The sequence below is a fragment of the Callithrix jacchus genome, chromosome 3, assembly GCF_049354715.1.
Source record: "Callithrix jacchus isolate 240 chromosome 3, calJac240_pri, whole genome shotgun sequence".
Classification (NCBI taxonomy): Eukaryota; Metazoa; Chordata; class Mammalia; order Primates; family Cebidae; genus Callithrix; species Callithrix jacchus.
In genome coordinates this window covers 51080409-51106924 of record NC_133504.1, presented here as the reverse complement: position 1 = coordinate 51106924, position 26516 = coordinate 51080409, and the positions used below count along the sequence as shown (strand labels likewise).

Genomic DNA, 26516 nt, shown 5'->3' with positions numbered 1-26516 from the left:
CTAGACATGCTCTACAAAGCTGAAAACTCACCATCAGAGCAGATGTAAATTTAAACTAATATCACATAATAAATACACAGTCAGGGCTTGGCCCAACATGGTAGTTTGTCACTGGAGCCAATATGAAACAAAGAAGCAGGAGTACACAGTGTGGCTCAGGTGCGGTCCAGCTCAGCCTAGACAAAATACTGATGGGCAATTTCAGCTCAGCAGAGAAAAAAAAGAGACATCAAAAAAGACAGAAGAGAGTGGAGGGAGGAATTGGCTGCAATAGGGCCTGGAAGTCCTTACCTTTGTGTCTCCAGACCCCAAACAATGCCAGGTACAACATATAATTCAGTAAGTGTGTGTTAGACAGTAAGGAGATAAAGTGATAAAGGCTGGAATAGAGAAAAGTGAAATCAGGGCTAGAAAGACGCAGGAGGCTGCTAGTAAGTTCCAATGGAACTTGTGTTAGCCCAAGAGTGTATGTATGCTTTTCACATAGTGAGCCAATACACACCCTAAATGAATGGATGGATAAACAGATAAATGTTCATGTACTTAAGACCTCAGCTATTTCCAAAAATGAACCTAGAGCAGCTTATATTAAAAACGCATATGGTATGACTACATCATTAATAAAGTACAGTGATAGACGTTGAACTATTTATAACAAACGAGAGCTGCCCAAAGCGGAGATGATCTTGTGGGAGGTTTGATAGTGAATTTTAAGAAGTCACATATTAAACTCAAAAATTGGGGGAAAAAAGTTTGTTTTGAGTTAATAGACAGAGTTTTAAAACACTGAGGAGTAAGTATAAGCAAGGAATTCTAAAACAGGAAAGGATCTTGGAGATCATTCAAAACCAGCTCTGTTTACAGATGAGGACACTCAGCTGAGGTGGTATGCTGCAAGTCTCTCTACTGGTTAGTGGCAAGACTGGGATTTCAGCTAATCTCTTCATTTCTTGTTTGGTGCTCTACCCTATTGTCTATGCATAAATCCACAAACGACAACAAAATTTCACTGGGCTAGATTTTTTTTTAAGTCACAGACGGTGGTAGTAGCTTAACTGCTTTAACACGAAGGTATTTTAAAAACAAATTAACTGTTTAGTAGCCTTTGAAATCAAGCGTCCTGTTGTTCAGTTCTATGTGGTGATTTGCAGCAGGTCCAGATAACTTGCAACTGGGTAGTTTCTGCACACAGACCTTACCTCCTCTACACACAGGAGTTCAAGATGCCTGGTGACTCTGGGCCTGCATCATCCGTGCATCATCATAGTCTCCATTCTGGACCTACCAACACTACCGGTGCACATCTGTGTAGGATGCCGACCCATCTTCCTTCGTAACAATACACATGGATTTTAAATCTTTTAACAGAATTTCTTTGTCATGTGTCTCAAATGCTATTTCTTGGCAACAAAAACAACCTAGGTTAGCAATGGATGTCCCTGAGTTTATCTGTTATTATGGATGCTGACTTTATTAATGCCTATTTTAACTAGTAAGTATTCAGAGAAGTCTGATACCTATAGCCATACTATGCTTAAATTACTGGGAAAATATAATTGAGATTAATGACAGACAGTTCCAAAAATCTTGGTTATAAAGCAAATTTTCTAAACAAGTTCATGTATGAGATCATTCTCAGATTAAAGCTTATTAAGACTTATGGCTGGGCCCAGTGGCTTATGCCTGTTATCCCAGCACTTTGGGGGACCGAGGCAGGAAGATCACTTGAGGCCAGAAGTTCAAGACCAGCCTGACCAACATGGCAAAACCCTATCTCTACCAAATATACAAAAATTAGGTGGGCCTGGTGGTGCCTGCCTAGTCCCAGCTTCTCAGGAGGCTGAGGCGCAAGAATTGCTTGAACCTGAGAGGCGGAGGCTGCAGTGAGCCGAGATCGTGCCACTGCACTCTAGCCTGGGCTATAGAGCGAGACTCTGTCACAAACAAACCAACAAAAGACTTATTATAATAACCATGGGCCTAATGGGACTATCAGGAGAGGCGATCTCCTCCTCGGACTTTGTATGCTTTGCAATAATTTTAATAATACCACATAAATGTGAAAGAAAACAGCAGCCAGAAACCCCCTATGTATTGATCCACAGGAAATACTCTTAGTTCTCAGCTGTACAAGACCAGGTTGCTTCTAAGAATATTTACATTTTATTCAGTACAATAAGATGTTTTGGAGACCCTCACTCTGAAACTCTACCCGTTAATTTCTTTTAACTCGGAGTCTGGCATCCTGGGAATCTTGTTGGCCTTCTACAAGAAACTTTGTCTTTAAAATCAGAACTATTTGTTTTATTCTTAGCTGCAACAGAACAGTAGCTTCAAAGAGAATTCAGTCAATGTGTGACATTTATCTTTATAGCAAACGGACATAATCTTCCCTCTATCGTGTCCCCTTTCAGAGGAGCCGTGTAGCATGTGCTGGGGGCACAGGGTCACATGAAAGAAAACTCCCCCTCAAGTGTCACATCTCTCTTGCAGGGAGAAAAGGCTATCGAGTGGTGGACTCTTTAAGGAATTAAATACACCATGACCTGGCAACCACTGAATCCTGTTCAAAAAAGAAGAATAAGGCCAAACCTAAAAGACAATTTTTTTTCATGGTTTGGACTTCCCTTGACCTAAAGAAGGTCAAAGAAATGCTGGTGTCTAAATTACTCAAGGCAGGATCAGCTTTTCTAGCATATATCTCTTTGTAACTTAAGAATCAACTTCATATGCCCTTTTTTTTGGCAACATTTTGAGAAATCGCTTTTTAAAAATGCAATCCCTGAATCAGAATGGTGTGTAGTTTATTTTTGTGGCTTTTTGTTGTTGTTGTTGAGGTGGTTATGATTTGTTTACTTAAGTTATTAGGCAACAGAAACTCTTTTCCCTGCTGTGAGAGGCCGGTCCACCTATGTATTTTGAATCAAACTAAGATTTCCTCCTGAGGGAAAGGAAAAAACAATCAAGACAAATGTTCTGAAACAGGGGTGATGGCTCTCACATTTCCATAACGCTTCTTACATAAATTAAAGGTACAACCCAGTCTAGCCCCAGGTGGCCTCCCGAACCAACAGTATAATGTGTGGAAGGTGGGGGATGAGGGGGAGGAAAGGAATAGGAGTCAGGGAGGGTGGAGGAGACAGTTGGAGATGATCCACCTTTCCTTCCACTCCTCAGATGCCAGTATCAGTGATCCCCAGTAACACCAAATCATGTACCCATGATACAAAGACAAATAACAAAATCAGATACTCTATGAACTCCTTATGAACCCATAATCTAGCTAGGCAGCTGAGAAGTAATGATATTCACTTTAACTGAAAAGAGTGTGGGCATCCCCTTTTCCAATCCATGCAATAACAAACAGAACTTGAATGTAGGATGTGTCTACGTGGACGTAAGGAATATTTTTTGAGTAAGAGTAAGAATTTCAAGGGTCCTCGTTTTCTTGGCAGTGATCTTTCCTCATACATGAGTTTTAAAAAATGAAATACTTTTTTAAATACAGTTACTGTGCTGATGAAGCTGCTTCTCCAAGTCTTGGACTATGAACACAGGCACGTTGAAAAGGGGGAGTCTGGGTGGGGAGGCCTTAGGTACAAGTCAATCAGCAGGAGGTTCTACAACCCAAAGCTGAGACGTTCCTTTCCCTCCTCTTTCAGTTTGAACATTCTGAACATCCATTGATTAAAATATTAAGTGTTTCAGCAATAGAATAAATTTAGTAAAAAGCAAAGTAAGAAACGATTTCTTATAGATCTCCTATATTAAATTCTTCTGAGAAGCCCACTGAGTTGTTGGCATAGATTAAATGCATTTAAACCAAAAAAGGAACACAGCTTTTCCCTAGGGTGTATTTCCTACAACAAAACAAACAAAAAGTCTACCATTCACTGGAAGCTCATGACCTCTTTCTCATCTTTATATGCATCTAGTCGTTTCAGGGAAAAAAATTATAATCACAACCATTGTTGCTTATACCCAAGACTACTTTAACATGACAAAGCTGCTACAGTTTGGCCTTCAGGGGACATGGTTTTATCAGTCACTTCTTTCCAAGTCTTCAGTCAACTGAAGTTTAATATTAATTTTGTATAAGCTATTCCAAGTAATTAATGTCCAGAAGAATTTATACTAGAAACACCATTCATACATTTATTCAATAACTAGATGTGAAGAATATATATATATATATATATAATTATTATTTTCATTTATTCATTTTTTATTTTTTTGAGACAGAGTCTCACCCAGGCTGGAGTGCAGTGGCACGATCTCAGCTCACTGCAACCTCCGCCTCCCAGGTTCAGGCAATCCTCCTGCCTCAGACTCCCGAGTGGCTGGGATTACAGGCATACACCATGATGCCCGGCTAATTTTTGCATTTTTAGTAGAGACATGGTTTTGCCGTATTGGTCAGGCTAGTCCCGACTCCCTGATCTCAGGTGACCCACCTGCCTTGGCCTCTCAAAGTGCTGGGATTACGGGCGTGAGCCACTGTCCCCAACCTAAAATTATATTTAGTATATAGCCATACCTTTCTTTCTACCACTATCCCTAAAGGAAATTTCTGTAAGTCAGGGGTGATTTTTTTTCCATGTAAAATTACCCCAGCCTCCTTTGCTTTTCTCGTTTCCAAATTTTACCCATCTCTCCTTATTTCACCAGACGGCAGGTGAGAAGAAAGGAGAAATGAAATTGATAAACCTTCTAGGATTTTATTGACATTTCAGAATCTCTAGAGTGAACAGTTTGGATCACTGAGAGCCATAAAAGTCCCAAATACACATTTTCCTCACTGTCTTCTGCTGTTGACTCAAGTGTTGAATTATAATTAGCGCATATAGCTCACTCAGCAATTTAAATGGAAATTTGTCATAAATGCATCAAATCGACGTTAACTGTGATCGTTCAGTCAATTATTTGCCATTCCAAACCCTCTTCATCACTGTTGCTGCAAATAATCAAAAGTTGGCTAGACACACACAGCAGCAGTGTTTGTACCGATGAGGACACACATAACCTACTTCCTGCTCCAGTCTGGCAGGATATCCTTAAGAGACATCTGAAACCCCAACATGCATCCCCAGGAACATGTATTTCGTGCACACGATTTAAAAGCAAACCAGAACAAGAAATGGTGTTTCCTCTGTGAGAACGCAAGTGACTAAATTTCCCCCTCAGATGAAGAATTGTGACTACCAGTGTCCTATATGACAGCGATTTCTCCTTCGGAAAGACTGCCTCCACTAGAAAAACCTTAGGATTCAAATTTTCCACATGCATATTCCTTCAGAATTGGATTGGATTTGACTTAAATAAAGCATTCACAGGAAATGTGTTGATTATGTTTGATTGACAATCTTTTTTAGAGTTCTTACAGGACAAGAAATTGTAGAAGAATAGGATATGTGAAAAGGGCTTAAATTCCACAAAAAAGTAATAAAAATGCTAACATAAAAGTATATGCTGTGATAAATTAGGGCAGAGTAGTTCCTGATTGTACAAAAGTCCATTTGTGATGGAGGCAGCAGGAGTGTGGGCTCTCCGTTGTCCACTATTTCAAAAGCAGTGGGCTTTTTTCCCCCCATGTTCAGTGATGCCATGCACTCCATGACAAAGATGCTTTGATCTTCCCCCATTAAATATATCTTGTATAGACCTAGCCTGAACTTAGTAAGAAAAAAAATCATTTGTATGAAAGGGAGGAAATGCTGTATGTCTCTAAGATTATTCATTACCTTTCAAAAGGGAAGCTATTTGTGAAGTCTTTGTGTATTACGTAGACGGAAAGACTACTATGCTGCTTACTTAAAGTATTTTTGTTGTGCTCTTGCTTTTTTATTCTTGCCTCAGATCAGATGGGGAACCCAACTGAAAAAGGCAATAAGACATGGCAGCTGATAGTCAAAAGGACTTACACGATGATTGAAAGAAAAGATGCCATACCTGAATTGGAGGGTTTAGAAACTCTTCCCTTAGGAACTGGGAGTAATAATAATTCCAGAGATTGTGGTGGTGGTGGTGGAGGTGGCGGTGGAGGAGGCGGAGTGACTTTTTCTGGTTTCTTCTCTGAAGGCGGGGGCGGTAAAGGGTCCTCAGGCAGCAGCGATGATTTCTCAGCCAGAAGACTGCCAGCAGCCCGTGCGGCCACCTCCTTCAGAAGGGCCGCTGAGGAGGTCATAGAAGCCAGGGAAAGGAAGGAGCTGGCGGGAGGAGGGTGCTCCTGACCGGGAGTCAAACTTCTCTCACTGACCTTCTTGGACAAAGCGGCCAAGGTAGAACTGGCAGACTGGGAGCTAAAAGGGGAGGAAAAGGACTCAAATCGCATGGTCTCCTCAGTCCTGGTGAGAGATTTGTCCTGCAGAACGGCATTGGCTGCAGCTTTCAGTTTTAGGATGGCTGAATCCGGAGACAAGCTGCAGGCGGTGGTTGAGTTTGGCAACCACTTACCTTGATTCCATATAAAACGGTTACTTGGAGTGTATTGGTCATTCTGTTCCTGCTTCTCGGCCAACTTCCTGGCCAGAACACTGAGCTGCTGGGCGTGGTGGGAAGGCGGGGAAAAGGAGAGGTTCGAGCCAACGTTTACGGGGGACTCCACTCTGCCATTGGCTGTGGCCGCAGCATCCAGTTTGAGGGAACCAGCCTCCAGCAGCCGCCTCAAGTTGCTGCTCAGGGGCTTGTTAGAGCCTGGGTCATCTTCACATAAAGAAGACACTCCTGGGGAGAGGTGATCTTGACACTGCAGTGAGTCTCGCAGGACCTCACCGTCCAGTGCCACCAGCTCCAACGTGTGGCTGCTGGGAGTCGCGCTTCCCAAGGAGGTGTCGGGGGACGTGGACTGCTCCTGGATCCGGTCCTCCAGCGACAGCTTATAGTTCTCCTGGACTTCCCCATAGGATGCTTCTGATGGAGTCTCTGAAGAGTTTCCATACCAGTGTTCTCCTTCACTGAGCTCTCCCTCCGCCTCTTCCTGCCTACTAACATCTGGGGAGAATTAAGAAGATCAGGTTTACTCCCAAAGTGAGCAATAGGTCAGTCTCGAGACATTCAAATGGAGTTGATGACATGCTTTCTCTTCCCTTCCACCCAAGAACCAAATGAAAGGTGGCAACAGCCTTAACAGAATGTCAGATGCTGAATCAGACAGACTTGGCAGAAGCCTTGAAAAAAGTAAAAAAGTGATAAACAGGCAAAGGTAAAAACACACCCACGTAGTCCAGGTAAGTTGAAATGGAAAAGAAGGAAAAAGAAAAAATGGATCTGGTAAAGAGGTAACTGGAAGAAGAAACTGCTGTTTTCGGTGAATGGGGGGAAATGGGAAGTCTATATCCTTATGAAAACCCAGCACTGTATGTTTAGCACTGTGACAGAATGAGAGGGGCAGGCTGGCATGGTGGGACACAGACCATGGGACACAAACCGTGGGAAGTGCTTCCCTACTTTCCACCTGGGTGACTCTAGGCAAGTCATTTAGCTGGTTTGAGAATCCACTTCCTCCAATATAAGATGCAATTTTTTTAAAAAAGCTTATAAAAAATGTAAATAATACCTGTTTAACTCACTTCACCAGTTGTTATGGAGCTTAAATCATAATAACCATCTGATGATGTTTTGAAAACAGTCAAGTACTGTATAAAATCAGATTGCATGAGCAAACACTACTCACATTTCTGACTTCTGACTGTGACAATACTCCCATGTTATGCATGCTACCTATTTGAGGGACTTCAACTTCAGTCACCAACATGCTTGCCATCTTATCACAGGCCCTGATTAGGAATCTGTTCCCTCCCTCCACTAAGAGTCCCTTTTCGTTACTTTCTATTTATCGATCTGCCACTACCACTCCCATGTGCCAGTTAGGCAGGCTCCTTGCATTCATAAGCCCTGCCACTTTTCTGCCTTTGCTCACAATATTCCTTCTATCTGAAAGGTCTTTCCCCCAGAAAAGCTGACTATCCAATTCTACTTACCCTTCAACATCTGGCTTAAAGATTTCTTCCTTTTGATTCTCCCTGGAACTCTCAGTCAGAATTAATTTCTCCTTCTTATTCCCTCATTTAACAGACAAATACAACTGTATACTACATGCCAAGCATGGTTCTAGATTGCCTAGTTTGTTCTAGATTGAGTAACATTGAACAAAACTAAGATGCTGCCTTCTTGGAGCTTACATTCCAGTGAGGGAAGACATGCGTCAAACAATATTAATAAATGAGTAACTCACATAGTATCCCAGAGGGTGATAAGTCCTATGGAAAACCACATAGGGCAGGACATGGAGAATGGGGAGTAATGGGTGGGAAGACAGCTGAAATTTTAAACAATGGTCAAGGTGGAGCTTCACAGATGTGGTGACATTTGAGCAAAGATTTCAAGGAAGTGAGAAACTGACCACGCAGAGGGAGAGTCACTGTGAAGGCCCTGCTGTGGGAACATGCCTGGCACATCCATGGAACAGCACTGAAGCTATTGTGGGTGGAGTGCAGTGAGTGAGGTCAGAGCAGTGACACAGGAGGTAAGAGAATACCATGAGTGTGTGTGAGCACGTGTATGGCAGTGTGTGTGTGTGCACGTGTGTGTGTGTGCATGCACTGTGGTGCAGGAATGAGGTCATGCAGATCCACAGGACATTGTGAACTGCAGAAGAGTCTTCTGCATTTGGCAAAATTGGGGACCACTGGAGAGTTTGTGGCAAGGGAGTGTTACGACGTGACTTATGTTGTCAAACCTTTGTTCTGGCTGCTGTGTGGGAAACATGAGTCCAGGTACAAGGAGGAGCACAAGAAGGCCCGCCACGAGGCCAGAATCCAGGTAGGGATTATGAAGGCTCAGCTCAGGATTGCAAGGGTTGAGAAGTGACCCAATTAGATGCATATTTTGATTGCAGAGCCAACATTCTCATATTTTGTTCATATTGACTTTATATTACTCCAAATTATCTGTCTGCTGTGGGCTTCCCTTCTAAAGTGGTGCTCCTAGAGGGCAGGAATTGTATTTTATTATCTACATATTCCACACTTGTGCCTAGCACAATGTCTGGTCCCCAGCAGAGTTCCATGTATCTGTAGGAATTGAGCCAAAATCCCTCCTTGTGCCACGTTTTGTCACATAACATGCTGTTTCTTTCTGACATAGAAATAACTAGAACTAGTAATGCATGAACTACACACTAATACATTGATCTTCCCATGCTATTTAGAGAAGAAATGTCACAAATGACAAATTTTCTTTCACAGAGCTAAAATTCTGCAACTCCTTCCTGAGATTCTTTATTAAGTTATCAAGAAAATGTAAAATATCAAATGGAATTTGCTGGGAAAAAGCACATAAAATTGAATTTTCTCTGTTAAAAACAGTCTAGTTCTTTGTGATCTGCCACATTTCCTTCTTCCCACTTGATTTCAACATTTTTCATCTTTCCTAAAATAGGCGGAGACCCTAAACTCATCATTTCCCCAGTGGCTTCTTGGAGAGATGCTTTTTACCAAACACCAAGCAGTCCAAACCAATTTCAACAACAGGGCTAATTTTTTGTTTCTTTGGCAAATCACCTTTCTTGATTGCAGATTAAACATCTCATCCTTCAGTAGAATCACATACGAAGTATCCTACAAATACTAAGTCAAAAGTTTAAAAATCCCTACAGTAAGAATTTGTTGCGTATCTGCTCAAAGAATCTTTTTTTTAAATCTTTATTATTAAATGAAGTACACTCACTAAGTGAAGTAAAGGGAAAACATATTATTCAAATTTAAATACTTTTAGGTCATATGTGTGTCATACCAGAGTAGCTCTAGATGTCAAGAATGGTCACAAACTAATGCAGGATCACCTAACAACATACATAAAATCTAGGTTTTGAGAACCACAAAAAGTTACAACCACACACTCAATCTTGTCACATTACTCAGACTATTAAATATGTTTAATTCAAGGTTACTGGCTGAATCAATGACACACGACCATGTAGAGCTAATGCAGAAACCAAGAACCCCAAATCTCTCAGTGACTCAGTGCTACTCTGCAAGGCTCCACTGCACAATCTGCAAACAGAACCTCTGTATGGCAACTTCTAGAGCGCTCTGATCAGCTGCTCACCTCCTTTCCATTCCCCATCCTTCCTGCCAGCCTCTTGAATCAGAAATCAGCAAGGGATTCTCTTAAGGACAGTATTCACTCTTTATCTTGAGCTAAATCATTAAGAGGTGAGTACTCATTATTTCTGTACTTTAATCTCTTTATTCCCATTCTGGTTCTTTGTTGCAGTCCAAAAGGAGATTCAAATGCCTAAAGAATTTAGCACTTCTACTTGCAAAGTGCCAAAAGCAAAGCTTAATTTCCTAACCCCCTCCACACCCTCAGTGAGCAAGAATATTCCCCCTCCAAATGCGCGGAAACAGGTGAGTGTGCAAACAGGTAAGCGTGCCAAAGGCTAAAAAAACAGTCAATCTAGGCTCTAATCCTACCAGTGATAAAGATGTCTGAACATTCTTGAAAGACACAAGAGCTAATATCTACATTTAAGGCAACTTTCCTATCCTTGCCAAAACACAAATTCAAAACAAACAACTGAGTAAACAAAGTATTTCTTAAACAGAACTGTTTATAGCTCCTAAAATGCCTGGATAATTTCTCAGCCATCCATCCCTCTGTTGTTTGCAGATTCGATCACTGATATACACACGCTTCTGGACTGCAAGAAGACTTGGATGCCTGAAGACTATCTCTTGGCTGGGCATGGTGGCTCACATCTGTAATCCCGGCACTTTAGTAAACTGAGGAGGATGGATCATGAGGCCAAGAGTTCGAGACCAGCCTGACCAACATGGAGAAACCCTGTCTCTACTAAAAATACAAAATGTTAGCCAGGCATGGTGGCATGCACCTGTAGTCTCAGCTATTCAGGAGGCTGAGGCAAAAGAATCCCTGGAACCTGGAAGGCAGAGGTTGCAGTGAGCAGAGATCATGCCACTGCACTTCAGCCTGGGTGACACAGAGAGACTCTGTCTCAAAAAAAAGAAATAAAAAGAGTATCTCTTAAATTCATAATACCCTATTAATCGCTTTTCTGAAGATGCTGCTACTGAAATTGAGGTTATTCAAGAAATAAGTTACCATATATTTTTAATGTGTGGCCTAGAAAGAGAAAGAGCAGGAACTTGAAGAGAAACATCTGAAATTATTCTGGCAATACCTGAGGTCAAATAAATGGTGGGGGTAGCTTTTGGAGAAATGAATGCAAGATAAATGAGGATGTACAGAGGGCGGGGAAAAATCTTAAGAAGCTCAAACAAATATGTCTGTGTTCACAAAACAGCAAGGATTTTCTCCCACTTTTTTTTTCTTTTTCGCCTGCTAGTCTCCTCTATTTTCCTGTTCAATCTCATCAAGAAGGAGTTCTTGAAGGCTGCGATGGTCCAGCTATGGTGAGCTCCCCTTCTACAGAGTCTATAGGACAACCTGCACCTTTTCTAGCCTGGAATTTCTTTTCACACTACATTGTAAGAAAAGCTTCTCTCATTGGGAAGCCCAAAACAAAGCATGCCTGAAATCTAGAGGATGAATTTGCTGGACACAACAAACTTGAGAATATATAAGCATTGACTTTTGTGTCTTTCTTTCACAATCTGAGAAGTCTCAGGCAGCAAGATACCTCCATTTTCCAGTCTGCCAACCAGCTCAGACTCCTCGCACGGAATCACAGAGCAGCACCACATAAGTCGGGGTCCTGGAAATGCCTCCTGCAGTACAGTGACTATGGATTTCACAGCTTTCTTAACTAAGGCTTCCCTGGGAAGCCTCTGAATGGCCAAAGTAAATAACTTCTTTGTAAATACATTATTTTTAACCTCCAGAGAAGAAAGCTACTTTCCTTGCTAATTTTACAACAACCTCTGTCTCTGACTGTCAGGTTCACACTGTTTCTTGTCAATTTTACACAACAGTCTGTTTTTGTGTGTGTTTTCCCTTAAAATCAGAAACACAAAGAATTAAGAATAGCAATGGTGCAATTACAGAATGAAAATATGCTGAATACATTTTGTTTCCATGTGGCGAATATTTCTCCTTTGGGGAAAACAAAACAAAATTCCACTACCTAACACATTTATTTATAATTCAGTTCTCAAGCAGCAACTCGGTAACTTGATAGCTACAACTCTTGCTGCATTCTTGGTAGAGAATGTCTTTTCAACTCAATTCCTTTTTGGTTTGACAGTTTTAATCACATACATTTAATTGGACCAATATACAACTCAGAGCATCCTTGTTCAGAAAGATTGGGAATGCAGAGTGAAAAAATATACAAGAAAGAGACGCCTATTAATTTTCATGCTTTTTGGTTGAAGCAAGTGGGGAAGGAAGCCTAAATGTCCCATTTCTAAATCTACTCACAAACTATTCCTACCAGTCACCCACATGAATAGTCAGTCCACATGAATCTAGCCAGCAGGTGTTAATAAGAACAGGACTCAAATTCTTAAGACTCACCTGGTCGATTCTCTAACAATCAGTGTCTCCAGCACTCTCTTCTTGTGACCACAGGTATGTTCACCTGGTACCTACCAACCAACCTTCTGGTTTATTTTCATGTAAAAATCTTTTAAGTTTTCCCTTTCCTACTTATACACCTCTAAACATAAATATCTATGCCAATTAAGATGGTAAATTAGCATTACCAGTTATGCTCATAAGTACTACAAATCATACAACCAACTTTTACATGCAGTTTACCATAAAAGTAGTTTGTAAAGTTTAATACAAAAGTTATTATCAAAACGAGTGCTAATAATTGACTTATTTCAGCAAGCATTTACTGATCACCTACTATGTTCTGGGAACTGTTCCCCACAAAGGGAAACTCAGAGACACAACACTCTCTGGCATAAAAGTTTACAATCAACAGACGAATGAGGGGTTCACAAGCATTCAAAGCATAATGACTGGTGCCACCATTCAAAAACAGCAAGGGTTGTGCGAGCACAGAAGAGGGAATAATTCCAGCAATGCAGGTGGCTTTGAAAGTGGATCTTAAACGGCGAAGGCTATTTTAATGGTAGACAGAAATTCATTTACAAGTAGCCTTGCTCCTCTGCAAACTATCAAAAAGGAAATATGTCAATCATGGAGCTAGCTAATATCCAAGTGATACATGTTGGATAAATTAACCCAATGAAAAAATTTTATATTCTTATAAAATACGCTATCTTCACATCTTAAAAATACACTATGTATTGATTTGTCAAAGGTAGACCTTACCAACTACTTTATCATACTCACTAGTTTTGAAATCAAACTATACATAATAAATACCTGGAGGAAGGGCTATGAGTTACTCATTTTTGTGTTCCTTCTCGATGCCCTGCTCATAGTAGGGGTATCTGGGCTCCTGTGGTTGTAAATGACAGAAAACCAGCAGGACCGCATGAAGCAGTAAGGGAATTTTCTCAGTTCCTGTACCAAACAATAAAAGGGGCACAATGGAGCCAGCATCAGATAGGATGTCGAAAGCACCATCAGGGCTCTCTCTCATTCTCCTCTAGTCTCTTTCTCTCTGGCCACTTTTCCCAGGAGGCTGAAAACCTGGCTGCAACCGGTTCTGGGTTTTCACTCTCAATGACTTCCCACTAGAGAAAGGTCTTTCTGCCTCTGATTGGCCTGTTGGAGGTCATGTTCCCCTTCCTGGGCCTATCACTGAAGCCAGGGGGCGGGTTCTACAATGGGCTCAATGTGGGTCACAGAAGAAAGGAGAGGGAAGAGGTATCAGGAAGACAAAGGCAATGACCTCTATAACGTTTAATAAAGGGTTCTTCTGCCGCATATCAGGCTGTTCTGAACCAATTTTATGATGCCAAGCATAAAACACATCCGCATTTAGGCCGGTTTTACTTGCCAAGTTTTAAATTGTCCCTTTGTAGCCTGAAAGCCTTAGCACATCCCCCACACCAGGTCTGCCTGAAACTAAGAGACCTCTCGCGTCTTCAGGGCTCCAAGTCCACAGTCTGAGGTAAACGCACGGCTGGCAATCGGCTCCACAGGACAGAGACTTAGAGATTACAGTTATCAAAACATGGATGCCCAGGACGCCCAACCGCTGTCAGCGTGGCCAGGAAGAAAATGTAAGAACTGCTAGTTATTTAAAACTGCCAGGGTGGAGAAGACAACCAGATTCCTATCACCAGTCCAGCTCGGGAAAAGGTGCCGCAAAGGCATGAGGAAATGAGAGGAAGTCTGGAGAGCAGAAGAGTCCACAGACAGAGAGCCGGGGGCTCCTGGGTCAAGACGAGCGTTTGGCACACAGCAAAATTGTGAAATCATTCTCCCAAATGACAGTGAGTAAAATAAAGGTAACACAAATGAACACATCATTCCTCTGCAGAGTGAGTTCCAAATAGTAGCTAAGTCAGTTTCAGTATTCTCATATAAAGTATTTAGATCTAACATGGCCGAGGAGCTGCCCGAGCTCCTTACTCAAGCTGCCCAACTCAGCAGGAATGGCAACTCCCCCATTCTTCCAATTGCTTAGACCCAAATCCATGCCACCTCCCTGGACTCTCCTCTTTCTCTCAAACCCCACATCCAATTCGTTCTCAGATTCTGTTGGTTCTACCTTCAATAGAGGTACCAAATCTGGCCACTTGGCACCATTTCCACCACTGCTAACCTGGTACCCAGTGCTGCCGTCCCCCACCTGTACTAAGGCTATAGCCTTCCAACTGGTCTCCTTACTTTCCAGTCTTGCTCCATCATTCTCAACCAGCAGCCAGAAGACATTCTCAAAAATAGTATGTCAAATTCCGTTCCTCCCATCCCCAAAGCCTCCACAATGGTTTCCCACGGTTCTCGGAATAAAACACAAAACTCTTACCTGGACCTCAAGGCATCCCTCATCCGTCTCCTGGTGACCTCCTTTCTTAACACTCTCCCTTACTGGGAAAATAACCTCCTGCCTCAGGGCCTTTGCAATTGCTCTTCCTTTGCCTGAAATCCCTTTTCCCACACAACAGCCACATGCCTGAGTCCCCTAATTCCTTAGGTCCACCCTCGAGCCTCACTGTTTTTTGGAATACAAGCTCTGAGAGAGGGCTTCGTTTTGGTTGCTGCTGCATCCTCAGCATTTAGGATGGTACTGAACATAGAGCAGGCACTCAATTATTATTTGTCCAGTGCATACATGAAATGGAAGAATGGGCTGAACGATCATAAAGGTAACACCTGTCAGTAATGGAAATGAGAACTATTTTCAAAATTATATTGCTATTTTTCTCATGTGAGTCAAACTTGGAACAGAGAAAAAGCCTGTTTTGCAAACTTCCACCACTTTCCCCAATGGCCAAGAAAGAACCGCACTGTAGGGGAACTTGGAACTAAAGTTGCAGCCCCCTCTAAGAAGCCCCCACCTTCTTTGAATTTTAGCTTGACATTTCAAGTGAATTCTGCATTCTACTCTATACATAGCTGTGTCATCAAGGAAACTTTATTCTCTAGAAAGATGCAACCTACTTCTCCAGGTACCCACCTGCTTTGGAGAAACATATACCTTATTTGTAGAAGCAAGAACGTATAAAAATACCTAGCACAAGGACAAGAGCAATAAGGGGTGATTATCATTATTACTGCTATTACTAACCAGAAAACAGTACTAGACCTATTACCCCCACTTTCAAAGACAAAAGGGAAGATGCAGAGGATAAAGTAACTTGCCAGTATGATACAATTAATCTGTAAGATATCAAAAACTATTTGTTATATTTGAATTTTGTTATATGAATTATTTTAGAGATGAAAAAGCCTTGGAAATCTAGTCTATATGGCTAGTTTCTAGTTAGAGGCCTAGAAAGGGCCAGAGATTTGCCCAAGGTCCCATAGATGATTTCCAAACATACACAGTGCTAGAGCTCAGATGTCCCAATACCACTAAACCATGGTACCTTTCAATCAACATTAAGTGAATTAATGAATGAATTCTAGAACAAGCCCTGGCATACAGCAGGCTCCCAATAAACATTTGTTGAATGAATGAATAATCATGAAAATACATCTGGAGCTACGATAGATGTTTTCATATTCATCAGCAAATTTCATCCTCACAGTAATTTTATATGGGAAACCAAACTCTTCATTTTACAGACCAGAAAACCAAAGTTCCAAAAAGTCAATGGTTTACACAATATGCATGCTTATTGAGGGACAACGCCAAGCTGAAACCCAAATATTCAGAACGTCTGACAACATGTGAACAGCTTGACGAAAAGGAATTTTTCAGGTAACCAAAAATTACCAAAGTAGCATCAAGTACTCAAGATTTTTACAATTTTATTTTGGTGGGATTTAAAAGTGCAAACACACTCAAACACAGTGTGTTGGTGCTGTTATGTCTGTTATACATAAATGTGTTTCAGGAGCTACTGGAACTTTCAGCAGTTTGTCCCTACATTAAATGGCCCCAAGCAACTATGTATTTTAAGTCCTTATTCCTACTTTAATAGTCTTTTTGAATACTTTTGCTCTCCATGATACCCTCAGCAGAGACCCTTTCTCCTACATTTATAACTCTGTCTGCATAAACTGAGATGAAAATCACCAGACTTATTAAAACTGTGTGCAAACTTGGAATGAATACCTGGTATCATGGGTTGAATTGTGTTTCCTCAAAAGATATTGAAGTTCTGACCTCCAGTACATATGACTGTGACCTTATTTGGAAATAGGCATCTACAGATAATCAAGTTGAGATGAGGTCATTAAGGTCATTGAATCTAGTAGGACCGGTGTCCTTATAAAAGGGAGGAATTTGGATGCAGAGACCCACATGCACACAGGAAGAACACCATGAGATATGTTGTCATAAACCTAGAAACTACCAGAAGCTGGGCAAGAGGACTGGAACAGACCCTTCCCTACCGCCTTCAGAGGGAGTATGGCCTTGTGAATACCTTGAGGGCAGACTTTTAGCCTCCAGAATAGTGAGACAATATATTTCTGTTGTTTAAGCAGTGGTTTGTGATACTTTGTTACAGCAACCCAAGAAAACTAATATAAGTATATTTGGATGAAGGCCTGAGGCTTTTTTCCTGGATTTTTTCCCCTCTGGATCCTCAACCATTGCCTCAGTTTGTAATGTAGTTTTTGTAATAAGCTAGGTATTATTACATAACACTGACCACACTGCTGATCAGTGTTAAGTCTTGTGAGGCTGGAAGGACTATGAGAGGACTAATATTATTTTTGCCTATCTCTCAATTTTAGTCAAATTTCTTTCGAATGAAAGATTTAAAAAAAAATAGGCCGAGCACAGTGGCTCACACCTATAATCCCAGCACTTATGGAGGCCAAGGCTGGCAGATCGCTTGAGCTCAGGAGTTCAAGACCAGCTTGGGTAATATGGCAAAACCACATCTCTACCAAAAATACAAAAATTAGCCAGGTGTGATGGTGCATGTCTGTGGTCCCAGCTACTCTAGAGGCTGAGGCAGGAGGATCACTTGAGCCCGGGAAGTGGAGGTTGCAGCGAGTCATGATTGTACCACTGCATTCCAGCCTGGGCAGCAGAGCAAGACCCTGTCTCCAAAAAAAAAAAAAATTAGCAAGAGAGGCTTTCTATTACTATGACTACTTAGAAATCTCCAAACAAAAAGATATACTCATCCTTACATCCTTACTCATGTTTCAGCAAATTAATAAGAAAGGAATAGTTGAAAAGATAGCTTGAATTCACTCACCAAAAGACCACTAAGACCAAAATGGAACTGGTTAGTACACGGATTGATTACTTGCTCTCTCACTCTTTCATGCACCTCCATATTACAAAAGGCTCATAGGATCTGTCCCCTCAAGCAATCAGAAGTAAATTTACCATGGCTACCACATCGTTATCAGAAAAATTGTCTGCTAAGGCTGATAAATCAGTTGATTATCTGCCTCCTTGACTTTTATTTTTTTTGTATAAATGTTTTCATTTTAATATTACTAATACTTGTTAGAAGATGAGTAATAAATTACCAAACTACTGAAATCACCAGAAAACCCTTACTAGAGCAAAGAACCTAACCAAAAAACAAACCCCCTCGAAAGCCCTAATCATATAACAATGTACTCTGCAGTCTAAGAAATAGCATTCTATGGATAAATGGTTACTTATCAAAATCTTAGCTTATACATAAAATGATACATTTCTTTGTAGATACACACAGACACAGGTACACATATATACACCAAGAGCAATGGCATCATGTACCTTGTAATGAAACATGTTATAGTCATAATCATTCTGTCTGCCAAAAAAAAACTTCATACAGTAAGTCCTTTATTTACTAAAAATACACATATATCCAGAAAGAAGAGGGCCGTGGGAGACAAGAGACTTAGCAAGGGAAAAGAGACAAAATAGCTTTTTATTTAGTGCTTAAATATATATAAAACAAAAGCTGCAAGGAGGCAGCTTTCCCCAGTGCACCCTCCCCAACCCACCACCAACACATTCACAAAATATTGGTGCAATTGATTGTATGAGAATATTTTTTACCCATTATGCACAAGTATCCATGACAGCAAAGGACAACCGATTTCAAGTTAACTCAAAGTTAACTTTAAACACTGATTTAGGCCAACAGCTTTAACCTTTATTCCTACTAGGCTTTGTGCCAGGGCTGCTATCAAGTGGTCAAATGTATTCTTATTCCTTGTCTCCTTTTATTTTCCCTGCCCACCTTCTGGTACACACAGAAGAAGTCAGCAGTAGAGAGCAAAATAAATAATTAATTAATTAAAAAAAAAAAAAAACAAACAAACAATAACAAAAGCTGCAATCAACCAACAAGCTAAGGTAATTTGAAGGGCCAGGATACCCCACAGCTAAATTAATATTCCCTTAACAATTCAAGTCCAGTGGTTTTATCCATTTAATTCTCTTTGAAGAATCCTAAAGATACCTTCCTTTCTTCTTGGGCATTCCTCAGGTATGCCACTTGGGGTTTTCACTAAGAGGGCTATTCTAGATATTTCACCTAAAAGAAAATCAGCACTGTTTTCTAGGACTTTGTCCCTAGCAGTGATGCTCCAAAGAGCCATTCATTCCGTCCCCAACAAAACTCGGATGCTTCTTGTCTTAGTTGATTTCATGTTTCTAAAACAGAATACTTAAGACTGGGTAATTGATAAGGAACAGAAATTTACTAGCTTGTGATTCTGAAGCCCTGGGGGCCACATGTAGTGAGGGCCTTCTTGCTGAATCATGACAACAGAAGACATCCTGCCAAGAGAGAGCAAGAGCAACAGATGGCCAAAATAACTTTTATAAAAACTCACTCTCCCAATAACCAACATACTCCCGAGATAAGGATATTAGTCCCTTCAAAGGACAGAGCTCTCCTGACCTAATCACCCCTTAAAGGTTCCACTTTCTCAACACTGTTGCATTGAGGATTAAGTTTCCAACATCTGAATTCTGGGGGATGCATTTGAACCACAGCATTCCAACCTTGGCTCCAAAAATTCATGTCCTTCTCACATGCAAAATATATTCATTCCGTCCCAATCACCTCAAAAGGCTTAACTTCTTTCATCATCAACTGAAAAATCCAAAAGTCCAGGTCTAATCCAAATTAGATATGGGTGAGATTCAAGGTGCAATTCATCCTGAGGCAAATTTCCCTCCAGCTGTAAGACTTCTGTAAAATTAAACAAGTTATCTACCTCCAAAATACAATGGTGGGACAGGCACAGAATAGATATTCTCATTCCAAAGGGAGAAATAGGCAAGAGAAAGGGGTAAATGGTCCAGAGTAGGTCCAAAACCTGACAGGGTAAACAATATTAAACCTTAAGATGCCAGAATAATCTCGTTTGACTCCATGCCCCAATCCCCTGTACACTGGGGTGGGGATTGGCCTGCCAAGGCTTCAGGGAGCCCCACCCCAATGGCTTTGCTGGGTTCAGTTCATGCAGTAGCTCTCAAGGGTTGGTCTTAGGCCTGCAGCTTCCCCAGGCTGGAGCTGCATGCTGCCCCATTCCTACAGTTCCACTAGACATCGCCCTAATTAGGGCTCCCTGCCTTAGCTCTGCTCCTGCAGAAAGTCTCTGGCTGGGCCCCCAGGCTGTCATAAAATCTAGATCGAAGGAAGTCATGTCCCCACCGCTCTTGACTTCTGAGCACCTGTACACTTCTACCATATGGACATAGGCAAGATTTGCTGCTTATACCTTCCAAAGCTGTGACACCTGGGGTGACCTGGGAGCACTATCTGCACTGGAATCTGGGGAGCAAATACTTAACAGCGAGCCTAGTGTCCCAAGAGCACCTGAGGCCTCTCTTTTGACATTTCCTTTCCCCAGGCCTTGGCACTCTGGCCTGTGATGGAACAGGGGCACTGATCATCTCCATGGTACCTTTGGGGTCATTCTCTCATTGTCCTCTGGTTTCCTTCTATCCATGTTAACCTCCTTATCAGTCAGTTGCTTAGCTATACCTATGGTCTCCTCTCCTAAAAATATTCTTTCATTCTCTACTACAAGGCCAGGCTGAGAATCCTTCAAATTTTTCAGTTCTGTTTCCCTTTTAATTATAAATTCCATCTTTAAATCATTTCTCTCTTCTCTCATTTTACTGTATGAAGTTAATAGAAGCCACGTAGTTCCTTCAACATTTTGCTTAGAAATTTCTCTCAAGAGATACCCTAGTTGATGGCTCTTAAATTCTGCCTTCCCAAAAGCCCAGGGGTATGGACACAATTCAGCCAGGTTCTTTGCCATATCGTAACAAGGATGGCCTTTACTCCAGTTTCCAATAATTCCTCCTTTCTATCTGAGATCTCATCAGAATGGCCTTTACTGTCCATATTTCTACCAACATTCCAATCACAACCACTTAATCTCTAAGAAGTTTCTTAGTTAATCTCTAGCTCTCTTCTAAGCCCTCACCAAAATTGCCCTTAATGCTCTGTTTATAGCAATCTACGCTTTTTCTAACCTGCTCCTTCAAATTCTTCTAGCCTCTATCCATTACCCAGTTCCAGAGCCACTCCCATATTTTCAGGCATTTGTTATAGCAATAGCCCCACTTCTTAGTACCAATTTTCTGTCTCAGGCCATTTTATGTTGCTATAACAAAACACCCAAGCCTGGGTAATTTATAAAGAACAAAAATGTACTGGGTGCACAGTTCTGGAGGCTGGGAAGTCCAGGATGAAGGGGCTACATCTTGTGAGGGCCTTCTCACTGCATCATAACATAGTGGAAGGCATCACTTGGAGACAGAGTAAGAGAGAGCCAAACTGGTTTTTGTAACAAACCCACTCCCATGATAGCAAGATTAATCCAGCTACGAAGCCAGAGCCTCTTAAGGTCCCTCTTGATTACCTCAGAAAGGCCCCACCTCTCCACACTGTTGCACTGGCAATTGTTTCAAACACAAGAACTTTGGGGAACACACTCTAATCACAGTACTTTGAGAAATGCATCAAGTGGTAAGATCGAAGTTCAGAAACATGCTCTGCTGCTACTTTGGATAAGGCTCAACTCCAAGGTAGCTGGTTCAAAAAACAAAAAATGGCATTCATATGCCATTTCCTGGGAGTGACCACTGACATTATTCCTACATCAGTTCCTCTGGTTCTTGACCTTTGGATATCTATAAAGGGCCATAATTTTGTATTTGAATAAATACACCACTTCTTTTTCATCTAAGAACTGTCTCTAGTTCTGTAGCTGCGACATTCCTACATATTGTAAGAATTTTGTTAACCAGCTTATCCTCCACCCAAAACTGGCATTTGAAAAGGAGAGTGAAAATGTACTGGGCAATTTAAAGAAGTTATTTGAGAAACAGAAGTTTGAAAAGCTTTTGATATATAAGGTTGGGGCAAAAAGTAATCACGGTTTTGCCATTACTTTTAATAGCAAAAACTTCATTCAATTGCTTTTGCACCAACCTAATAAATTTGCTCAACTAATCAGGGTTTCTTTTAAATCTCTGTTTTGCAGTTACTTAGAGAAAACCTAATTTTACAAAAGGTTCCACATTAATATCAGTAGTAGTAAATCTGACTTTATGTTTGTGGGCCACATAGGGTCTCTGTCCTTATATTTTGTTTTTGTTGCTCTTGTTTTAATCAACCCTTTAAGAATGTAAAATCTATTCTCAGCTCAAGGCAGAAAAACAGGATACAGTTTGCAGACTTCTGCTCTAAAACAGCAGCGAGCTAAGATTGCACCACTGCCCTCCAGCCTGGGCAAAAAAGTAAGACCCAGTCTCAAAAAGAAAAAAAAAATTCTGATACATTGCAATAAGTTTCATCATCATCTTTTAAATCTAGCCACTTGTGGGAGTCATTGAGCACCTTTGCGCCTCAGTATCTTCATCTATAAAATAGGGGGTTAGGATGGATCAGTGGTTTCAGCCTGGGGCTGTCAGACATGGCTGGGCTCTATGGACACACCCCTAGCTCTCGCCCCAGCACATACCAGCCAGCACAGCCCCTGTTTTGGCTCTGATCTTTTCTACATAGTGGAGCTCTCCATAAAGACAAGGAAGGGTTCCATCAATTTTGTTTTGTTTTGTTTCGTTTTGAAAGCCACTGTTTTAGATGACCTCAGGGATCCTCCCTGTGCAAATCCTCTATGAATCCACTTTAGATCACAATCATTATCCAATCATCTTATTGGGGACTAAACATCAGGTAAATAAAAATGATTGAAAATCCTATCTTGAGCCAGGCACAGTGTCTCACACCTATAATCCCAGCACTTTAGGAGGCTGAAGTGGAGTATCACTTGAGGTCACCCTGGGCAACATACCAAGGTGTATCTCTACAAAAAGCTTAAAAATTACCCAGGCCAGGCCGGGCACGGTGGTTCAAGCCTGAAATCCCAGCACTTTGGGAGGCCGAGGCGGGTAGATCACAAGGTCAAGAGATCGAGACCATCCTGGTCAACATGGTGAAACCCCGTCTCTACTAAAAATACAAAAAATTAGCTGGGCATGGTGGCGTGTGCCTGTAATCCCAGCTACTCAGGAGGCTGAGGTAGGAGAATTGCCTGAACCCAGGAGGCGGAGGTTGCGGTGAGCCGAGATCGCGCCTTTGCACTCCATCCTGGGTAACAAGAGCAAAACTCCGTCTCAAAAAAAAAAAAAAAAAATTACCCAGGCCTAGTGGCATGTGCCTGTCCCAGCTACTTGGGAGACTAAAATGAGAGGATCACTTGAGACCAATAAGTGGAGGCTGCAGTTAGCTGTGACCGCACCACTGCACTCCAGCCTGGATGACAAGAGTTAAGACCCTGTCTCAAAAACAAAAATAAAAATAAAAGTATATTCCCATATTGGGTATTTAAAAGAGGAGAAGCAAAAACAAGAAAGATCTTGTTCTAAGAGACCACCTGTACTTGTTCAGATTTGTGGAAGTTCACTGTATAGCCAAATCAAGAGCATTCCCAAGCCCACACATACCCATGAAAGGGAGAACTCATTCCTGCATCTCTCTGCTTAGAGCACTGGGAAGAACAGAATGCTTTAGCAAGGGAAGGACCAGTGACTCAGAGACCTGGTTCCACTTTGAATTTGGAATTTACCAGCTATGTAACTTCTGATGTTTATCTAACAAAAATTGAAGAGCCTACTATATACCAACCCTTAGACATGGTATTAGGAATACAGTGATGAACCAGAACGATGAGGAATGCTCTGTCTCCCATTATTCAAATCCATCATCCATAAAGAAGGGTAACAATACTGCTTTCTCTCCCATACATGGTAGTCCTGCAGAGATGGCCAAGTACATGTAAACTCCAAAGCATGGATAACATTAAACCAGAAACCCATAGAGTCTCCTCCTTTTCAGTAAATAAAATATATTCAACTTCAAGAATTCACTAATATTGATGAAATAAGGCCACAATAAGTTTTGTAAAGCAAAAAATCGATTTATACAGCATGACACAGCATGGAAAATAGAAAGGGCATAAGCTTTGAAACCAGACACTCCCACTCAAATCCTACCCTGCTATGCACTAGGCCCACCTGAAGTCTACAAACATCTACTCCTGTTTAGAGTATAAGATACTAATATCTGCAATTGTACACGGTTGTGGTAAAGGTAAATCAGCATTACATAAGTAAAGCACCTGGCAAAGAGTGGGCACTTAGTGAATAATAGCTTTCCCTTTCCCTTTCTCCCAGGCACCTAGAAATCTCAGATGAGAAAACATTATGTTTTAAAGAGTAGGGCTTACCTCAGAACTGTTGATACTGTAACCCAGCTCTATATCATAATCCCCCCAACCAAAGAAGACAGGAAACTACTGGTTGTTATGACCATGGAATCCAGATGCAGAATATGCCCAGTCATCAGGAAAATCTGACAGTCTTGGCACAGTTTGAGGACAGAAAGAGAGCAACAGCCAATAGCTGAGGGGAGACTCTACAGTCTGGAATGTGCCACACACTTCCAACCACAGAAGTTCTCTCTTGCACTTAGACGATGGTATCCCCTGTAGCATAGGCCACGCCCTCTGCTCTTCTGGGCAAGTCTCCTCAGGAAGGGAGGAGAAGCACGTGACTCCCTCCAGGCTACATTCACGTGAATGTACAGGGCACTATTCATCACCTCCTACCCAGCCTGGACGTACAATTTAGGCAAATCGTTTTCACATTTTTGAAGGAGGAAGACAGCAGGAGACGGACTCCAAAGTCTCTTCCACATCTAAAAAACTTTGATTCTGTGACCCAGGTTTAACTTCTTTGTTTATTAATTCAGCAGTGTTTATGAAACACCTCTTATGGGATCCCCCTTCTTAACTTCATTCATTTGTTCATTCAGCAATATTAATAGAACATCTCCTATTTCTTGGCTTCTGTGACCAGTTCTTCACTTCTCCCTTCATTCATTTATTCAGCAATATTTATTGATCCCTACTATAATCAGTCACTGTTATGTGCAAGAATGTACAAAAATGAGTAAGAAATAGTCCATGCCCTTTAAAAGCTCACAGTCAATAAGAACATCAACAAGTAAGCAAGTATAACATGCCTAGGAGGTTATGAGGTTATTATGATAGAGCTATGGGAATCAGGGGAGGGGATGCCTGATTCTGCCCAGGAGGTGAGATGATGAAGGGGAAGCAGCAAAGGCTTCTCAGAGAACTGAGTGTTGAAGGCTAAGTAGGAGGTTATCAGGCATGTAGATGAGTTGAAGTTATTTCAGAAACAGGGAAAAGAATACGCTAAGGAAAGGAGGCATTAGCATGGTTTGCAGAACAGATAGTTCGGTACGAATGAAACAAGGAGTACACAAGATGGCAGAGGAAAGGGGCTCAGATGACGAAGCATCTTCTAGACTTTGCTTTTGGCAAAATCTAGAAGTCCAAACTTTATCCTTTTAGAAAATGCCTAAAGGATCTTAAATAGGATTATCTGGATTACATGAGTGTTTAAGAAAGTCTGCCATGGTGGCAGTGTGAAGACTGGATTATAGAGGCAGGGATGGGGGAAGGGAGAGGTGAGTCCCAGGCAAAAAAAAAAAAAAAATACGAGGTTGGTTGGCAACCATTTCAATTATCTCTGAGAAAAAGTAAGAGTGTAAACCAAAGCAGTGGCAGGGGGTGGGCATGCTTTATTCTAGAGATATTTGGAAGGTAGAATCAACAAAGACTGGGTGGGCAAGAAATTCAATAGGGGGAAAAAAAGGAGAGGGTGGCATTTGAATTCCACTCAGGTTTCTGTCTTAGATGAGTGGGTTCATGAATGATGAGGACAGCAACCCAGAAAAAGGAGACATGAAGACCAGAAATACTCCTAGTTCCTCAGGACTGCAAATGTTAGTCATCTCTTCTTTGCTACCATGCAGTCTCCAAGATAAATCATGCTGGACCAAGGCACTCACTGGAGTTCTCCTCCAACAGGGGTTCCAGGAAGTCATAGGGGTACCAGGATAAACATGGAGCATCTTCACAGACCAACACTGTTGCATACATATTTACAAGAAACAATAATAATTTCTTGTAATTTGAGGAGTTACTGAAAACATTACTTTTAGTCTCAATCAACAGACATATATCGTATAATGCATATTTTAAGGTAATTCAAAGGAACATCAAAGAAATCTCACAGAAGCTGTGAGAACCCTTGTGAGTTTAGGATTCCCCATCTTCAGGGTTCTTTGCCTTTGGGGGGTCTTGGATGAAAATATTCCAAGTGCTACATTATAGCATTACTTAGTAAAGCAGAAGAAGTACATGAACCAAGACGCGGCATTTCCATTGCTGTGGAGACACCTTAGAGTAGTGGTTCTCAACGTGTGGTGCGTGGACCCCTATATATCTCTGAGACCCTTCCAGGGATCCTCAAGATCAAAACTGTTTTTAAAATAATACTAAGCTATCATTTGCCCTTACCACTCCATTGACATCTGTAATGATGATACAAAAGCAATGACGGGTAAAACTACTGAGACCTTAGTTCAAATCATGGCAATAGCAATAAATCATACTACTAATCACTGCATTCTTCACTGCTG

General features: G+C 41.4%; 1 protein-coding gene and 1 long non-coding RNA gene across 21 annotated transcripts in view; one reads left to right on the top strand and one right to left on the bottom strand.

The window, feature by feature from the left end:
* The window catches only part of ZNF827 (zinc finger protein 827), a 177473-nt gene that overhangs the window by 134381 nt on the left and 16576 nt on the right, over positions 1 to 26516 (bottom strand). For 19 of the 20 annotated variants that reach the window (XR_013532875.1, XR_013532876.1, XM_035292882.3 and 16 more), the window contains exon 2: positions 5950 to 6990. The exons of the other annotated variant lie outside the window; for it this stretch is intronic. Coding sequence is in view for 17 of the 19 variants with exons in the window: in XM_035292882.3 (XP_035148773.1) it covers positions 5950 to 6990 (1041 nt within the window). In the remaining 2 variants the exon portion in view is untranslated. The remainder of the gene's footprint in view (positions 1 to 5949; positions 6991 to 26516) is intronic. 20 annotated transcript variants of the gene reach the window in all.
* LOC118152191 (uncharacterized) lies at positions 6548 to 12552 on the top strand. Its single transcript, XR_004740623.3, has 3 exons — positions 6548 to 7226; positions 10276 to 10409; positions 10672 to 12552. It is a non-coding gene; the product is annotated as an uncharacterized LOC118152191 (long non-coding RNA).